Source organism: Aptenodytes patagonicus, chromosome 6, assembly GCF_965638725.1.
Source record: "Aptenodytes patagonicus chromosome 6, bAptPat1.pri.cur, whole genome shotgun sequence".
NCBI lineage: Eukaryota > Metazoa > Chordata > Aves > Sphenisciformes > Spheniscidae > Aptenodytes > Aptenodytes patagonicus.
The window spans coordinates 35,209,533-35,223,227 of NC_134954.1; the positions used below are offsets into that span (position 1 = coordinate 35,209,533).

Consider the following 13,695-nt stretch of genomic DNA (forward strand, 5'->3'; position numbering starts at 1 on the left):
GTGGGGTCTGATCCTGCAATCCCATTCTCAGTGGACTTGATGTGATATATTGAATCATGAGAACCCTGGGACTGATCTCCCGGAGGAAAGGGAAGATGCAAGAAGCTGAGCAATTAGATCAGTCCCTGGGATTTTAATTTTTTTATATATATATTTTTTTAACTCTTTCACTTGATTTCCCTGGATGGGTAGGTTTAATTGAGACATTCAAAAGTATTAAAAAAAACCAAAACCTACTTCCAAATAAGCAATGCTAGGAAGACGCGTGCTGTGGATACTTTCTTCTTCCCAGCTGTTCCCTGTGAACTCAGGGAAGTTGGACTGGCCTGGCAAGCAGCCTAACTCTTTGCTGTTGATGACACCTCTCCAGCAGAAGCGGTGTGTGGGCAGGCAGGTAATTTCATCATGGGGAGGAGGAGGAGGAGGAGGCGGCATGCATCACCTTTTGTTTAAGCAGAAGCATCTTTTTGGAATGCTATCCATTTTATCGGTTAGGGCTTGAACAACGAGAAGCCAGGAGAGGCTGGATATTGTAATTATCACAAGTGGAGGCAGGCTGCTGCGTCTGTCTGCCTGCCTGGAGAAGAATAACCTGTTGAATTTGCTAGGAGCTATTGCTGTGAGGACAAGAGCTACAGTTACTGGGAGTACAGCAGCCACAAGTGGATGAGGTAGCTGCTTCAGAGCTATGCTGTGGGGAAGAGGCAGGCACTTGGATATCGGACACTGGATGCCCATTTGGGTTAGAGCCTCCGCTTTTGCCTCCTAAGCCTGGGGAGGAAGAATACGCAGCCAGTTCGCTTTTGGTTGGGTCAGCCAAGGATGGCTGCGCTCTCTCAGCACTTGAGGATCCTGCTGTGGAAGAACTGGCTGAGTGTCAAGAGGCAGCCGGTGAGTGTGAAAACAAAATAGTAGAGGAGAGGGACCTGGAAATCACAGGAGCTGAGGAGCAAGGGAGGCACTGCAGGAGAGGAAGGTCACAGTATTAAAATAGAAATATTTTGAAGGCTGGTGATAGAGGCAGAGGGAAGGAAGGGAATGGCATGGAAGTGAAGGTGAGTCTTGCATTGGAGCTCATGCCTGAGGGCTCAGGAGTCTAGACTGAGTACCACGGATGCCACTGTTGTTTCCTCGGGGCAGTGGGCTGTGCAAACAAAATCATGCACAAACTCATGGGCAGACCTGAATTAAGGCTGCAGTTCTGTACCTGCTCCCATGTGAGCAGACCCCACAGTCTGTGTACAGCCTCCAAGGAGTCCCTGGGATGTGGGGGTGATGGGGGGTGCTCTTATATAGAGCCATTTGTAAAGGATGGACAAAGAAAAAAGTAGCTCCGAGAGATGCAGGTAGGACAGATTTCCAGTGCAGTACAGTGTGTTGCAAATCAAACACCCCAAATAGTCTTTCTTTCCAAAAGATAAACCATTGCCAGCTATGTCCAGCAGTCTGAACTGCAGCAGCATCAGGGAGGCAAATGTTCCTTCGGGTGGCATTGCGTGTCCAGGCAAAGTCTGCTCAGTGTTTTTATCCCAGGCTGGTTTCAATACAGCTGCACTGTAATTTCAGCAGAAGCATGCTGCAGTTCATGGACTTGTATTGCAACCTGTCCTCTTGCTAGTAATCCAAATGTGATGGTTTTTAAACTTTTTGGTTGAATGGAAGCCTTGGCATGTGCAGAAAATGCTGACAGAAGAGAAGGGGCTATGGAGGCTGTGATGTGAGGATGGAGCAAAAGGCCTCATATCATCCCACGCTTCTGCAAGGTCCGTTCTTGCCTGCCCTGTCCTGCCTCTCAGTTTTGGAGCCTGATTCAGAGGGGTGCTGTGTTCATTTGACTCCTTGTGATCCTCCATAGGAGCTGTGGGCATGCTGTGCACCTTAGAGTAATGTATCCTTTGCTGGTGCTAAGGATATAGGAGACTTTCTGAGATGCAGAGGAATCCCAAAAAATTTACCTCTAATTTCTCAAGAGAAATTGTAAGAGCCTTGTTAAAAGCAGAAGGCTTGGGTCTCTTTCAGCTCTTTTATACCCAGAGTAAATGCTAACCTATGCCCTACCGGTACTTCTGACCATACAGTCTCACTTGCTTTAATTCTGGTTTCTTGTGGAGTTGAAATATCAATTCTGTAGAATTGAAATGTCAATTAAAATAAAAATCTGGCCACTAGTGATTATTATATGGCAGGCATTCCATGCAACCCTCCTTCATTTCCCTCTCTTGCTCCAAATTAGGGAGCTTGCTCAGTCTGGAGAGGGTGCGAGGAGGTAAACCCACATCTCTGCTCCCAAACACATCCTGATTTCTCTGCCCTGCTTCTGTTTTTTAACCTGTGTAATCTGACTTCACTTACTTTTATCTTTTTAGCTTTTAGAAAGCTTTTTTTAGCGTGCTTGTTTTGCAAGGGAAGCATTCTGTTGTGCTTCTGTTTCTGACGAGTGAAGGTGGTTCCTGCCGCTGCAGTGGTGTTGGCTGCCCTCGCCAGGGCTGATTGATATGTCACGGAATGGTCTGACACCAGGCAGCCCCCATCCTCCTCCTGCAGACTCGAGTGCTTTCCTGCTCTGTTTATCAGCCTCTCCAGGGCTGGCAAACACATTTGCTTCTGCCTTTTGCTTTACACTTTATTTCCTCTGTGAGCTCTCTGCAGAGGCCCTGGAGAGACTGCCTCTACCTGCGTGGCACGGGGAGAGCTACAGCTTGCTTGACTGTCAGTTTGTTGAAATCAGCACAAGCTCTGCATCCATGGCCAGGGAAGGGAGTGCCTCAATACAGGTTACTCCTGCTGAGAAAGGAATGGTCATGAGTTTAGGAGGCAGCCTTCTCGGGAGCGAGGTTTGGCCTGCATTCCGAGAGGAACTGGAGAAATCAGTGCCTCTTGCACTTCTGTTGCTTTCCATCTGTCACTTCTAGGCAGCTTGGTTATTTGAACAGAGGCAGGAGAGAGAAAATGTGCCTGTGTCCAGAGATACTAAGTAAGGTCTGAGCAATTAAATCTACTTTTAGAAGTGAAATAATCCAGCAACCAAAGGATTATGCAACCTGTATCAGCACAGTGCTTAATGTCCCAAGAGTGAAATTGGCTCCTTTCAAGTCAACATGTTCCACCTGCAATCAGTTTAGCCAGGGTGGTTGTCTTGTTTTTGTTAACTAGAAATGCCTGGGACAGTGGGAATGCTGTTATGTTGCAACTGATGTACCCAGCTACTATTAAATCCAATTAAGTTGGAGGACAGAGATACTAGGGGAAGAGCTGTCTGGAAAGTGGGGAATAAAAGCACCATTTTAACTCCAAACAGGGAGCTACAAAGATCTCCCTGAGTAGAGACAACCAGAATTCATTTCTTCCCCCAAGAATATGACAGATCTCTTGCACTTCCTTTAGGCAGCCTCTGACTAATATCAGTTTCTGTGCTGTTACCCATAATTTTACTTTAGCCTACATGGTACTAAACAAGGATGATATGTTAATAATACTGTTTGCATGTGAATTAATCAGAATTAAACAGTGTATTTGGGGACTGATTATAGGGAAAGCATGTTGTCATGGTTTAACCTCAGTCGGCAACTGGGCACCACGCAGCTGCTCGCTCACTCCTTTCCCCCCCCATGGTGGGATGGGGGAGAGAATTGGAAAAGCATGAGTGAGAAAAAACTCATGGGTTGAGATAAAAACAGTTTAATAATTGAAATAAAATGATAATAATGTAATACTAATACACAAAGCAAGTGATGCACAGTACAATTGCTCACCACCCGCTGACTGATGCCCAGCCAGTCCCTGAGCAGCGCTGCCCACCCCCTCCCCTCCCCCCCAACCAGCTTTCCCCAGTTTATGTACTGAGCGTGATGTCACAAGGTATGGAATGTCCCTTTGGCCAGTTTGGCTGTGCCCCCTCCCAGCTTCTTGTGCACCTCCAGCCTTCTCAGTCGGCAGAGCATGGGAAACCAAAAAGTCCTTGGCTAGTGTAAGCATTACCTAGCAACAATTAAAACATCGGTGCCTTATCAACTTTGTTCTCATCCTAAATCCAAACCACAGCACTGTACCAGCTACTAGGAAGGGAATTAACTCTATCCCTGCCGAAACTAGGACACGTGATATAAAAAATTTTAAAAGATGTTCGTTTCAATGATGAATCTTGTTATAAATGGCAGTGTACATATAAAAGGCAGGAAGAGTACTGTCTGTAAAAGCTAAAATATTGCTGAATGCTGAAACTATAGGAGTACCCTTTCTGAAGGGATGTGTGGGGAGGTGCCTTGTGGTTTGATGTCTGTCAGTTGCCTATTTTGGGGCATGAATCTTGCTCGTGCTTTCATGGCTGTGCCATCTTATCAGGGATGGAGTTGCTGTAAAACAGCCATCTTTAAGCTGAATTGCTCTCCAGGATTTGTTTGTCTGTTTGTTTGTTTTTATGTTCCAGTAAGTGTTACAGGAAATGAAAACACTATTATGGGCTTGGAATTACTTTAGAAAAGCAGTTTTGGGTAATATGTGCTGATCTGGAAAAAAAAATAGCAACACAATGATGAAAAATGGGATGATTTTGAAAAAAGACATCTTTGCAGTTTCAAAAATTGGCATGAAGATAGCACAGCAGTTTTGCAGCACAGAGTAGTTTGAGCTTAACTACTGATGGATGGAAAACTCTAATCTAGTAGGCACGGTAGCAAGCTAGCCAGCTAGTGCAAAAGCAGTTGATTATTTGAATAACTGCATTTTCCTAGCTTACAAAATTTTGTAAGTTTGTAGTTTTAAGACTGACTTTGGGCCTCATACCTAGATTGGTTTACTACGCTAGATGATTAGCAGACTGTATTTTCTTCATTCTTGTCCATTGAAATGGTCAACGCTCATGTCAGAGGCAAGAGTTCTATAAATATTCATGTGCTTTCCACTGTACTAGTCCAATTTTACATCATCTCTCTTCTGTCTCAGCTCATCTATATGGACTGCTACAGTCTGGAGATGGAAAGGTGTCAGGAAGTTAGGTTGCTAGGGTCAGAAGCTCATATGAGGGATCCTGGTGATCGGTGTTTGAATGTGACTTCTCCAGCTGACTGGTTACACAGCTCCAGAAACCCCTTCCTACACCATGCTTGAGTTCCATATCTTGTAAATGACTGCTATGAAAATCCTTTCTTTCAGCTCTGTGAGGCTGAACTACTGTTTGTGAAGAACAGTGAAACTTTTTTGGGAAAAAAAAAAATGCTGCAGACTTGACAATTCACTTGTCAAACACTTCAATTTTGAGGTATAATGAAATCAAAGTCATCTTTAGCCATCGTTTGAGCAGTGCTATTCACTGAAAGTGAAACCAACCCTTTGCCCTGTAGCTCTTTTATCTTGCGATCAGTGCGTCCAAAAGTCTTGTACTTCTCAGCGTGCTTTTACTATTACATAGCAGTGTCTCAAAGCTGTGTAAACGCTGTACCCCATAATTATCAGCCAAACTGAAACACAGGAAGGCTTGTGTTATTTTCAGGCTTGTTGTTTGCTCTCAAAATCTTATGTAGTTTTTCTTCCTGCATAGATAATACTTGGGTTTTAAAAGTATGCATACCAAGACAGGTGTGATTTACAATGCATCCTATAACTCACTTAGGGTAGTGCTTGTACATTCCAGACAAGCTCTGAGACATATCAATACGACAAACGTAACCGATATATTTTCATTGCTGTTTTATAGGTATGGTCGTTCATTTTAATTTCCTGGCCTGTGGTTGTTTTCATAATCTTGGCCATTATCCGTCTCAAATTCCCTCCAGAACCACAGCCAAACTGTAAGTAACTGGTTTGTTTTTGTCTTCGGGATTTAGTTCTCATTTCAGTGACTGATGTGTTAATTTGATGTCTTTTGTTACTTTTACAAATTTGGTTCTTTGTAGTTTCCAGTGGAGATTTCCTGGGATGCAGCATGCTGTAAATAAAATGTCTGTATTCCTCTGAGGTTGTTACTGTTTGTTTTTTCCAAATTAGTTTTATAATTAGAAAACAACTTTAAAGAACTGTCTCATCAAGATGCACTCAGATACTGCTGTTATAGACAGCAATATAAATTTACATGATAAATTGAGGGACAAGAGGGCAGCTAGGGGAGTTCTTACTCAGTAAAATGAGTAAGGGCATAGGCTTCAAGTGGGATTATGAAGGTGAGGTAACAAATGTGAGGTTGGTCAACATGAAAGATTTTACTTTGTGTGTGCTACAGGCAAAAAGCATAAAATTCAGGCAGCTTGCTACTAAGGCTCAGCTGAAGAGCGGTAACTTGTTTGGCTCCTGTGACCTGATGGTGTATGTGAGCCCTTTCTAGCAAGTCAAAGAGCAGCAATTTGGGTGGGTGAATAGCCGGTGGTGGTTAAATGGGTGAAGAGTTTACACAAGGTCGTTTTCGCTTGCAAACCTTGCTTCCTGGGTCAGGAGAACGTGTCTACATCTCGGAGCACGAGTGTGCTTGAATCTGCTCTAAAAAACTTACACTGATTTAGTGAGTCCTTATCACCATCAGAAGAAGCATGCCCCCAGTCCTGGCCACATCTGTTCATGAAGTTATATGGTAAAACAGAGCAAGGAGTGTATCCAGTTGGAAGCCTTTTTCCCTTCCAAAGTGTTAATTTTGAGTTGGATCAAATCCCTGATTCTGCTCTCTGTGGCCTCACAAGTGCAGTCCCAAGGGAGGAGAGAGGAGTGGGTGAAAGGGCTGGGCCCCTCTTTCCAGTGATGGCCTACCTTTGTGTTGGGAGAAATCAGTCATGGAGCTGCACTCTTTATCTGCTCATTGGAGGGGTTCCTTGCCCCTATCATTGCAGAGACCCTGAAAGTATATGCAAGATTCTTGCTTCATGTGGCACATCTGGTCTGCTGACTCACATCCATGTACTGCAGCACAAAGCTGTGCAGAGAGCTATTAGTGAGAGCCATAGTTTTCCAGCACAGGGTAGGAATAGGCCCTCAATAATTACCTTTGCTAAAAGATTTGCAACATCTGATCCATAGGAGAGACACAACCATGGATGCCTGCATCAGGCTGTCATCGACTTGACAAGAACAAAGCCCTGGCATGGGCAGTGTTGGATTTTTGTATTTGGGGCAAGGAGACTGGTGCAGGGGGAGAGGAGACAGACTGGCGCAGTGAGGACAAGCAGTTGGCTTCCAGAGTTTGTAGCTATCAAATGTGTGAAAAGTGGTTTTGAGGGATCTATACTTGACATGTGTGTGCACTGGAAATGTTCGACCCAGTGACGTGTGTGATTTATTTAGAAGTCTTTGTTTCTGTATGATGTGTGAGAAAGGGCCACATTGTGACAAATACTGGATATACAATCAGGATAGCCCTTGTCCCAGAGAGCTTGCAGCCTAATCTCACTAAAGGTTTCTGTACCTCATTTTGTAGACAGGAATGGAAAGCCAGAGTAAGTGACTTTCTGAAAGTATTACAGGAAGTCTTTAATGGAGAAGGACATTCTTGGTGTGTTAGGGTGGTCTCTTAACCCCAAGCTCATCTGCTGTCAGCAAAAGGCCTCTTTAGGCATGTTATATGTTTTAAGTTCTCCCAAATTCCCTTGAACAAGTTGGAGCAGGCAAGACAGGACACGTTGTACTTTGTGAAAAGCCCAGATTTTGCCAAGTGTGGAAATGGTAGTCCTCCCATGCTGCTCCGTTTGTTGTACTTCCTGTCCCTGCTAAATCAGACAAGATGAATGTCAAGACAGACAGCTGGATGGTAAAATATTTATTCTTTTATTCTACATGGCTATTAGTTTGAACGTATATTTATCCGGAGTGTGCTTGCTCTGGATGGTTGCATCTCTGAATTAATGGATTGGAAGGAATGTTCTTAGGAACAGCAAGTAGTTCTGTCAGTTGTGCTTTGCAGGAAAGGGGAAGATTGGGCAGTATCTTTGGACTAGTTCCTTTTTCTTCCATAGATGAATTCTGTTTTGAGACAAGTCTCAGTATGCAACCAAGTGTCTGTCTCTTAGAAGTGGATGATAGGAACTTTCTATTGCAAGAGAGGTTTTATGCTGGAAAGTAATAGTTGTGGTGTATTCTTGTGATCCAGATGTTCAGAGGCCATCTAAGAATGCCAAGGGGATGGAGAAGAATGTTAACCAGACCATCAAACAGCCAGTTTCTGCTGCTTTTCTAATTAAATAAGAATAGCCACTTGACAATTACCCTCTTTTTTTGATAACTGGAAAAAAGTATCAACTTTCTGCTTGACAAGTGAAAGAGAAATCATTTGGGAACTTTCTTTTCTGGTAAGGAAAAAAAAAAGAGCGGGTGGACACACCTAGGAAAACTATTACAGGAGGGTGTTTTTTGTTTGTTTTGAACAGGAATAAAATCCATTTTATGCTGAGTTCCAGTGCCTGCCTTAAAAGACACAATCGTTAAATAGTGACAAGAAGCTGTTTCCAGTTCTGCTGTCAAGAGATGACTGCAGGTAGACAAAAGTCAGGAAGTACAGAATCAAGGGCACAGAGATAGAATAAGCTACTCAGATGCTGAGTTTTGAAGCCTTAGAGATAGCCCCACAGAAGATCTCAGTCTGTAAGCTTATCTCGTATTCAGGGCCACAGAAATATGAAATCTATTATTTGCTCAATTAAAACAGCTCAAATTCGAGACAGTAAACTCTTCTGAAGGACATCTAATACACATTCGGTAGATTGAGGATTATGTCGAGAAATTACCTAGCAAAGATCAGTCAAGAATGAACAAGTGGCAAGAGCTTCCTGCAAGAGCAAGTTGCTTGCTTTGAATTATGCTGTGTAGTACCTAATGCAATGGGAGCTTGTGCCAGACTGAACTCTGAAGGGAAATGACATGCCAAATAAATGTCACCAGTCAAGAGGATGCTCATAGGAAAACTAAGAACTGAGGAAAACAAGGAGCTGAAATTCATCTGATATATAATTTTCTTTACAACTAAAGCATCTAGTATCTAAGAGGAAAAAAAACCCACCTCTCTTCTTTCTTCCACGCATCTATTTGATGATATATTTCCAGGTCAGCAGAGATTATTGTCAGGAGAAATGAAAAAGAGATTTCTGTTTCTCTGCACACCCAATTCCTGTGATGATCTGAGCGTCTAACCACACAAAATCCCCATCCAACTTACTATGCACATTGCAGTTGTGGCTTTTGACCTTTTTATTACAGCCCTTGTATTTTCCAGAAGGTATTGGGATGTGTTTTGTGGCATACATGTGGAATAGGAAGCTCTGGATTGGAAGCCTACAGCCTGAAAGCCAGTGAACTGGGTTTGATGGTATCTTCCAGTTTTTTGTGCTTGTATTACTTGTTTTCTAGAGTGAGTAGGGACAAAAGTCCCTTTCCATCACTGCAGGTTTTTGCAAGGTATGGGAATTGTGTATGAGATACAATCTGTCCCTCAGGGCTCAACCCACTCAGACTACAGAAAAGCCCAATTACACTCCTTGCTTTAACTAGTGCTGTCACACCCTGTCACGCCCTCCCCACCTGCTTTCTTCCTCTTCTGTTCTCTTTCTCTCCCCTCCTGTCAGTTTGACCTCATCATTATTCTTTGGAGAAACTCTCTTGGGTGTGGTTAGTTGTCCACTCATTCAGAAACCCTGCTCTTTAGTGCTATGGAGAAGATGTGGTAAGAACCTTGCTCTCCTGTTAGACCCAGGGCTCTGCTCTCCCGGCTTTCCAAGGAACAGCCAGTGGGCTGTGAAAGCCGTGCCTCGTTCGTAGATATTTATCCTTCTTCATGGAAAGAAGCTGTGCTCTTGGGTCTGGTCTTAAAATCCACCAGATTCTTTCTGCCAGGGAATTCTTGCCTGAACTCTTCTCAGTGAAGCACATCTTACCCTTCACCTCTGCCCAGAATTTCCACCCAGATTTCATCACCCCCGTGGAGATGCCTGCAGGGTGTATTGCATTCACTCAGATATTTGTGATAGACCCGGTAGCAGAGTGCTCCGCAAGGCTGCTCTTTGCAGCTGATATTCTGGGGGAATATCATAATAGTTGAACTCTAGACTGTTTGCCAGTACCAGCGTAGCTGTTTAGGTCTAGTTTAGAGCCAGAGCTGCGTGGTACAAGACTACATAGGAGCAGATACTCATACTCTGCTCTCATTCCTGGCTCCAGTGCTCCTGGGAGAGGACCCAGGATAGGAGGGTCTCTGACCTATACTCCATTCAGTCTTACTGTGATCAGTAGCTAGGATTTGAACAGGTCCAGAGTTGGTTGGAAAAAGCAGTATGAATCACAGCACAGATCTGAGATGCCTTAGGAGAGATGCTGTGGCTTGTACCTGCAGATGGAGCTTTCCTGTGACTTCTGTGCTAAGCACTATTACAGTGTTAGAGGTAACTGAGGCACGAGTTACCCTGGTTGGGGCAATGTCAGAAAAAGAGGCAGGATGCTCTGTGTAGCTTAAAAGAAAAGGATAAATGCACAAATTCCCATACCACTGGGAAAGGGGATAAGGCAGCTGGTTGTGACAGGTGCGAGGTGTCTGTTCTGCCAAGCGCATGGCAGGTAGCGCCTATTGCCCTCCATCCTCCACACCCATGCGTGTCTCTGCCCCTCTGGCTGTTGCAGCAGCGTGCTGGTAGATGAGTTCAGGGGGCTCCTGCCCTGTGGGTCTGTGTAACTAAGGACCTTAAACCACTTTTAGCTCTGACAGTTCCTTGCCTCAATCCCAGCATGTTGTTCTGATGCAGAAACCCTTAAACTAACTTTGTCCCACAGTTAACAGAGAAGGACCTTGAGCTGGGTTAATTCTCAATGTGAGTGATGACTCTGGCTGCCAGAACGTGTGTGAGGGCAGACGGCGTGGAGCAAGGTGGGCCACAGCTCTATCCTTCCTCTGAGATACCATCCTGGAGATGAGAAAGCTCTGAAAAGATGCTTGCACTTTAAATTTGCTTCATAGTTGGAGGGACCTGAACTCATCTCTTTTCCCAGTAGTGTGGAAAAATTAATAGGTTCCCATGCTAATTATAGGGAGTTGAGATGGTGGCTTGGCTACACAGGCCACTCCATTCATTTGGGTAAGTCTTGAGTATTTATGCAAGGCATAATCCACCCCAAGGGTTCAACCTACTCTGTATACAGACGAGCACACATCAGACTTCCAGCTCTCCATTACTATTTGCCTGTGGTGGAGCAGCCCCACTCCTTGTTTTCCTTTGCATTGCTTCATTTTCCCTCCCCTTCTTTTCTGTTAGTTGTCTTCCCTTTTCTAGACAGCCCAACACCAGATTTTGGTCTGTGCTCAACTGCAGTGTGATTAGCAAAATAGCCTCATCAGGTCCCTCCTTGTTTTGGTATGAACTTCATTTTGTTTCATTTTGTTGTGCTGCTGTTGTGCCAGGGAGCAGACTGCCGTATAATGCTCTTTTTCACTGAAACAGTGCTGAAGCGGGGTATGAATTATTATATTAACTATCCCCACATTTGCTGGAATAGACATATACATTTATCTCCTTACATACATAAGTAGTGCCCAGCCATACAGTTCCCTGCAACTTGCCCAAGCTTTCACTTAGCTTGGAGACCTATAGCCTAAACAGAGTGCTGTGATGTTTATAATGCCTCCCTTTTCATAAATCTCCACACCTCCATTTCTTTCTACTGACTCTTCCGCCTTGTGAGGTGTGACTGAAGGACATTTAGAGTTGGAGATGGGAACTCCTGAGTTACCAGTATTTTTTTCCTCCCCACTGAATTACAACAGGGCCTTGGGGCAGTCACTTAATTCTAATTGACTTCCTGAAGCATCTGAATCCAGGTGCTGGAACCTAGAAGTGCAGAAGTATTTTTCCAAAGGTACTGAGCAGTTTGGCTTGGAATGAAGTCAGCAGTTGTTGATGTCTGTGTTTCTGGAAGGGAGGTCACTTTCATTTAAAGAATCTGAACCTGGACTCTGGAGACTACCTGGAGGCACTCAGCATTGAAAAACATTGGTTTAGTAAACACAGCTTTTGTGCAGGTTTTTTCAAGAGTCTAGATATGGATTTAAGCTTTTAGGTTCCAGCTTCTTGCTGGGAAACGTTTCGACTCTCTTCTTAGATCCTGTTTGTGCAGTGCCCTGCTGCTCATACAGACAAGAGCAAGTTAGCCTTGTCTGTATTAAATATTGCTTAAAAAGACCCTGTAGGAAAAGGCCTAGTGCAGAGTTCCTCCTCTCTTTTGGTGTGTCTGTGCTTCAGGCAATGGAGCATCCCTCCACAACGCAGTCAACCTCCAGTGCGATCCCTCCCCATCAGCTCTGCCCTGCAGTGCAGTCATCAGCTCTGTCATTTCCCCATCTTGACCTGAATCTGCAATACCCCTTAGAAGGTTTCCATCTCCCCTCCTTTGTTCTTTGTGTTTGGTTTGGGGGTTCTTTCTCCCCCCTTTACACCCGCTTTTTTTCCACTCCTTTGCATTTTTATGCTCTCCGGTCTTTATGATCTATCTCCCTGATCAGTACATGAACCCAATGCATTCAAATTCAAGTGCTGATTTTTAATTTATTAAATAAGGGGGTGGAAGGTGAAGGTTTGTGGGCGAGCAAAACTAGCTTGCCTAGTCTTAATAAGCATGGAAGTACATGCTGTCTGCTCTGGGCTGGTTGCCTTACTTGTAGAGCTTGAAATGCTCGAGGGAAGAATTAAGCAATGAAATGCTTCCTCCATTGAGGCCACCAACACAGGGAGGAGTCTTGTAGTGAGTTGTCTGCTGCTTCAATCTCACTGTCGTAGGCAGACAACTGAGGACATCGTGTTATTAGGACACTCGAGAAAACAGGGATGCTGTTGCTGTAAAGATGAAAAATGCAAGCTCTCGAATCTCACAACAGCTTTTTGTTGCTTAATGTTTTGTATGGGGGAAATAAAAAAAATCAAATTAAAGTTGAGGGAAAGAGGGCCAAGGATGACACTGCTTAAAGCATAATAGGAAGGCAGTGGGGGAATGTGTGTGCTCCAGGGACGGCGAGACTTGGACTAACACCAGATTGTCATAATTAACGTGTGTGGTGCAGGGCCCAGCTGGCAGGCTTCCCCGCGCTGCATGCCATCCGGACTATGTTGCACCGTGTGTATTTGAGCTTACTGTGTGCCACCTTGCAACATGAACCTGTCCTAACATACAGCAGTGATGGAGGCTCGCAGAGGAACAAAAATTACTCTGATACTATAGATACTGAGGCTGTTTGGTGTCTTGCAACTTCGGGGTAAGCTCAGGGAATCTCTTCTTTCAGTGCTGTCTGCTCAACAGGTGAACTTGCGGAGGTAAATGGCAGTTCTGCTGGCTGGCCAAAAATAGGGTGAAAGAAATTGCCTGCTAGCTCCGGAGTGCTTTTAAAAATCGGCTTTGTGGTATGAAAGGCAACAGTGTAGGGACAGTGCAATACCGAACCATTAGTTCTGATCTAGCACAGCTCTTAAATATGAATTTAACCTGAAGTCTGAGTAATCCCATTAAAATCAGTAGGGCTAATCACTACTGTGCCGTGGGCTTTGGACACACTGAACAAGATTTGGGCTGTCCTGCCAGGAACTGTAACGCTTACTGTCCTTGGCCCCCCCGCTCCTCTTTTTTTTTTTTTTTTTTTTTTTTTTTTTTTTTTGGTGCAACAAGCGTGGGACTGGTGTGGGCATTGATCTTGCAGGCGTGAAAAAGGTAAAGGAAAGTTGCAGCTGGCATTTGCCTCCTGGTCCTGCTCCC

General features: G+C 44.3%; 1 protein-coding gene across 1 annotated transcript in view; it reads left to right on the forward strand.

Annotated features, from left to right (window-relative positions):
• Positions 1 to 510: 510 nt before the first annotated feature.
• ABCA12 (ATP binding cassette subfamily A member 12) overlaps positions 511 to 13,695 on the forward strand; it is a 91,197-nt gene continuing 78,012 nt past the window's right edge. Inside the window, exons 1-2 of the mRNA XM_076342102.1 lie at positions 511 to 891; positions 5,693 to 5,786. Of these exons, the coding sequence (XP_076198217.1) occupies positions 823 to 891; positions 5,693 to 5,786 (163 nt within the window). The 5' untranslated portion in view covers positions 511 to 822. The remainder of the gene's footprint in view (positions 892 to 5,692; positions 5,787 to 13,695) is intronic.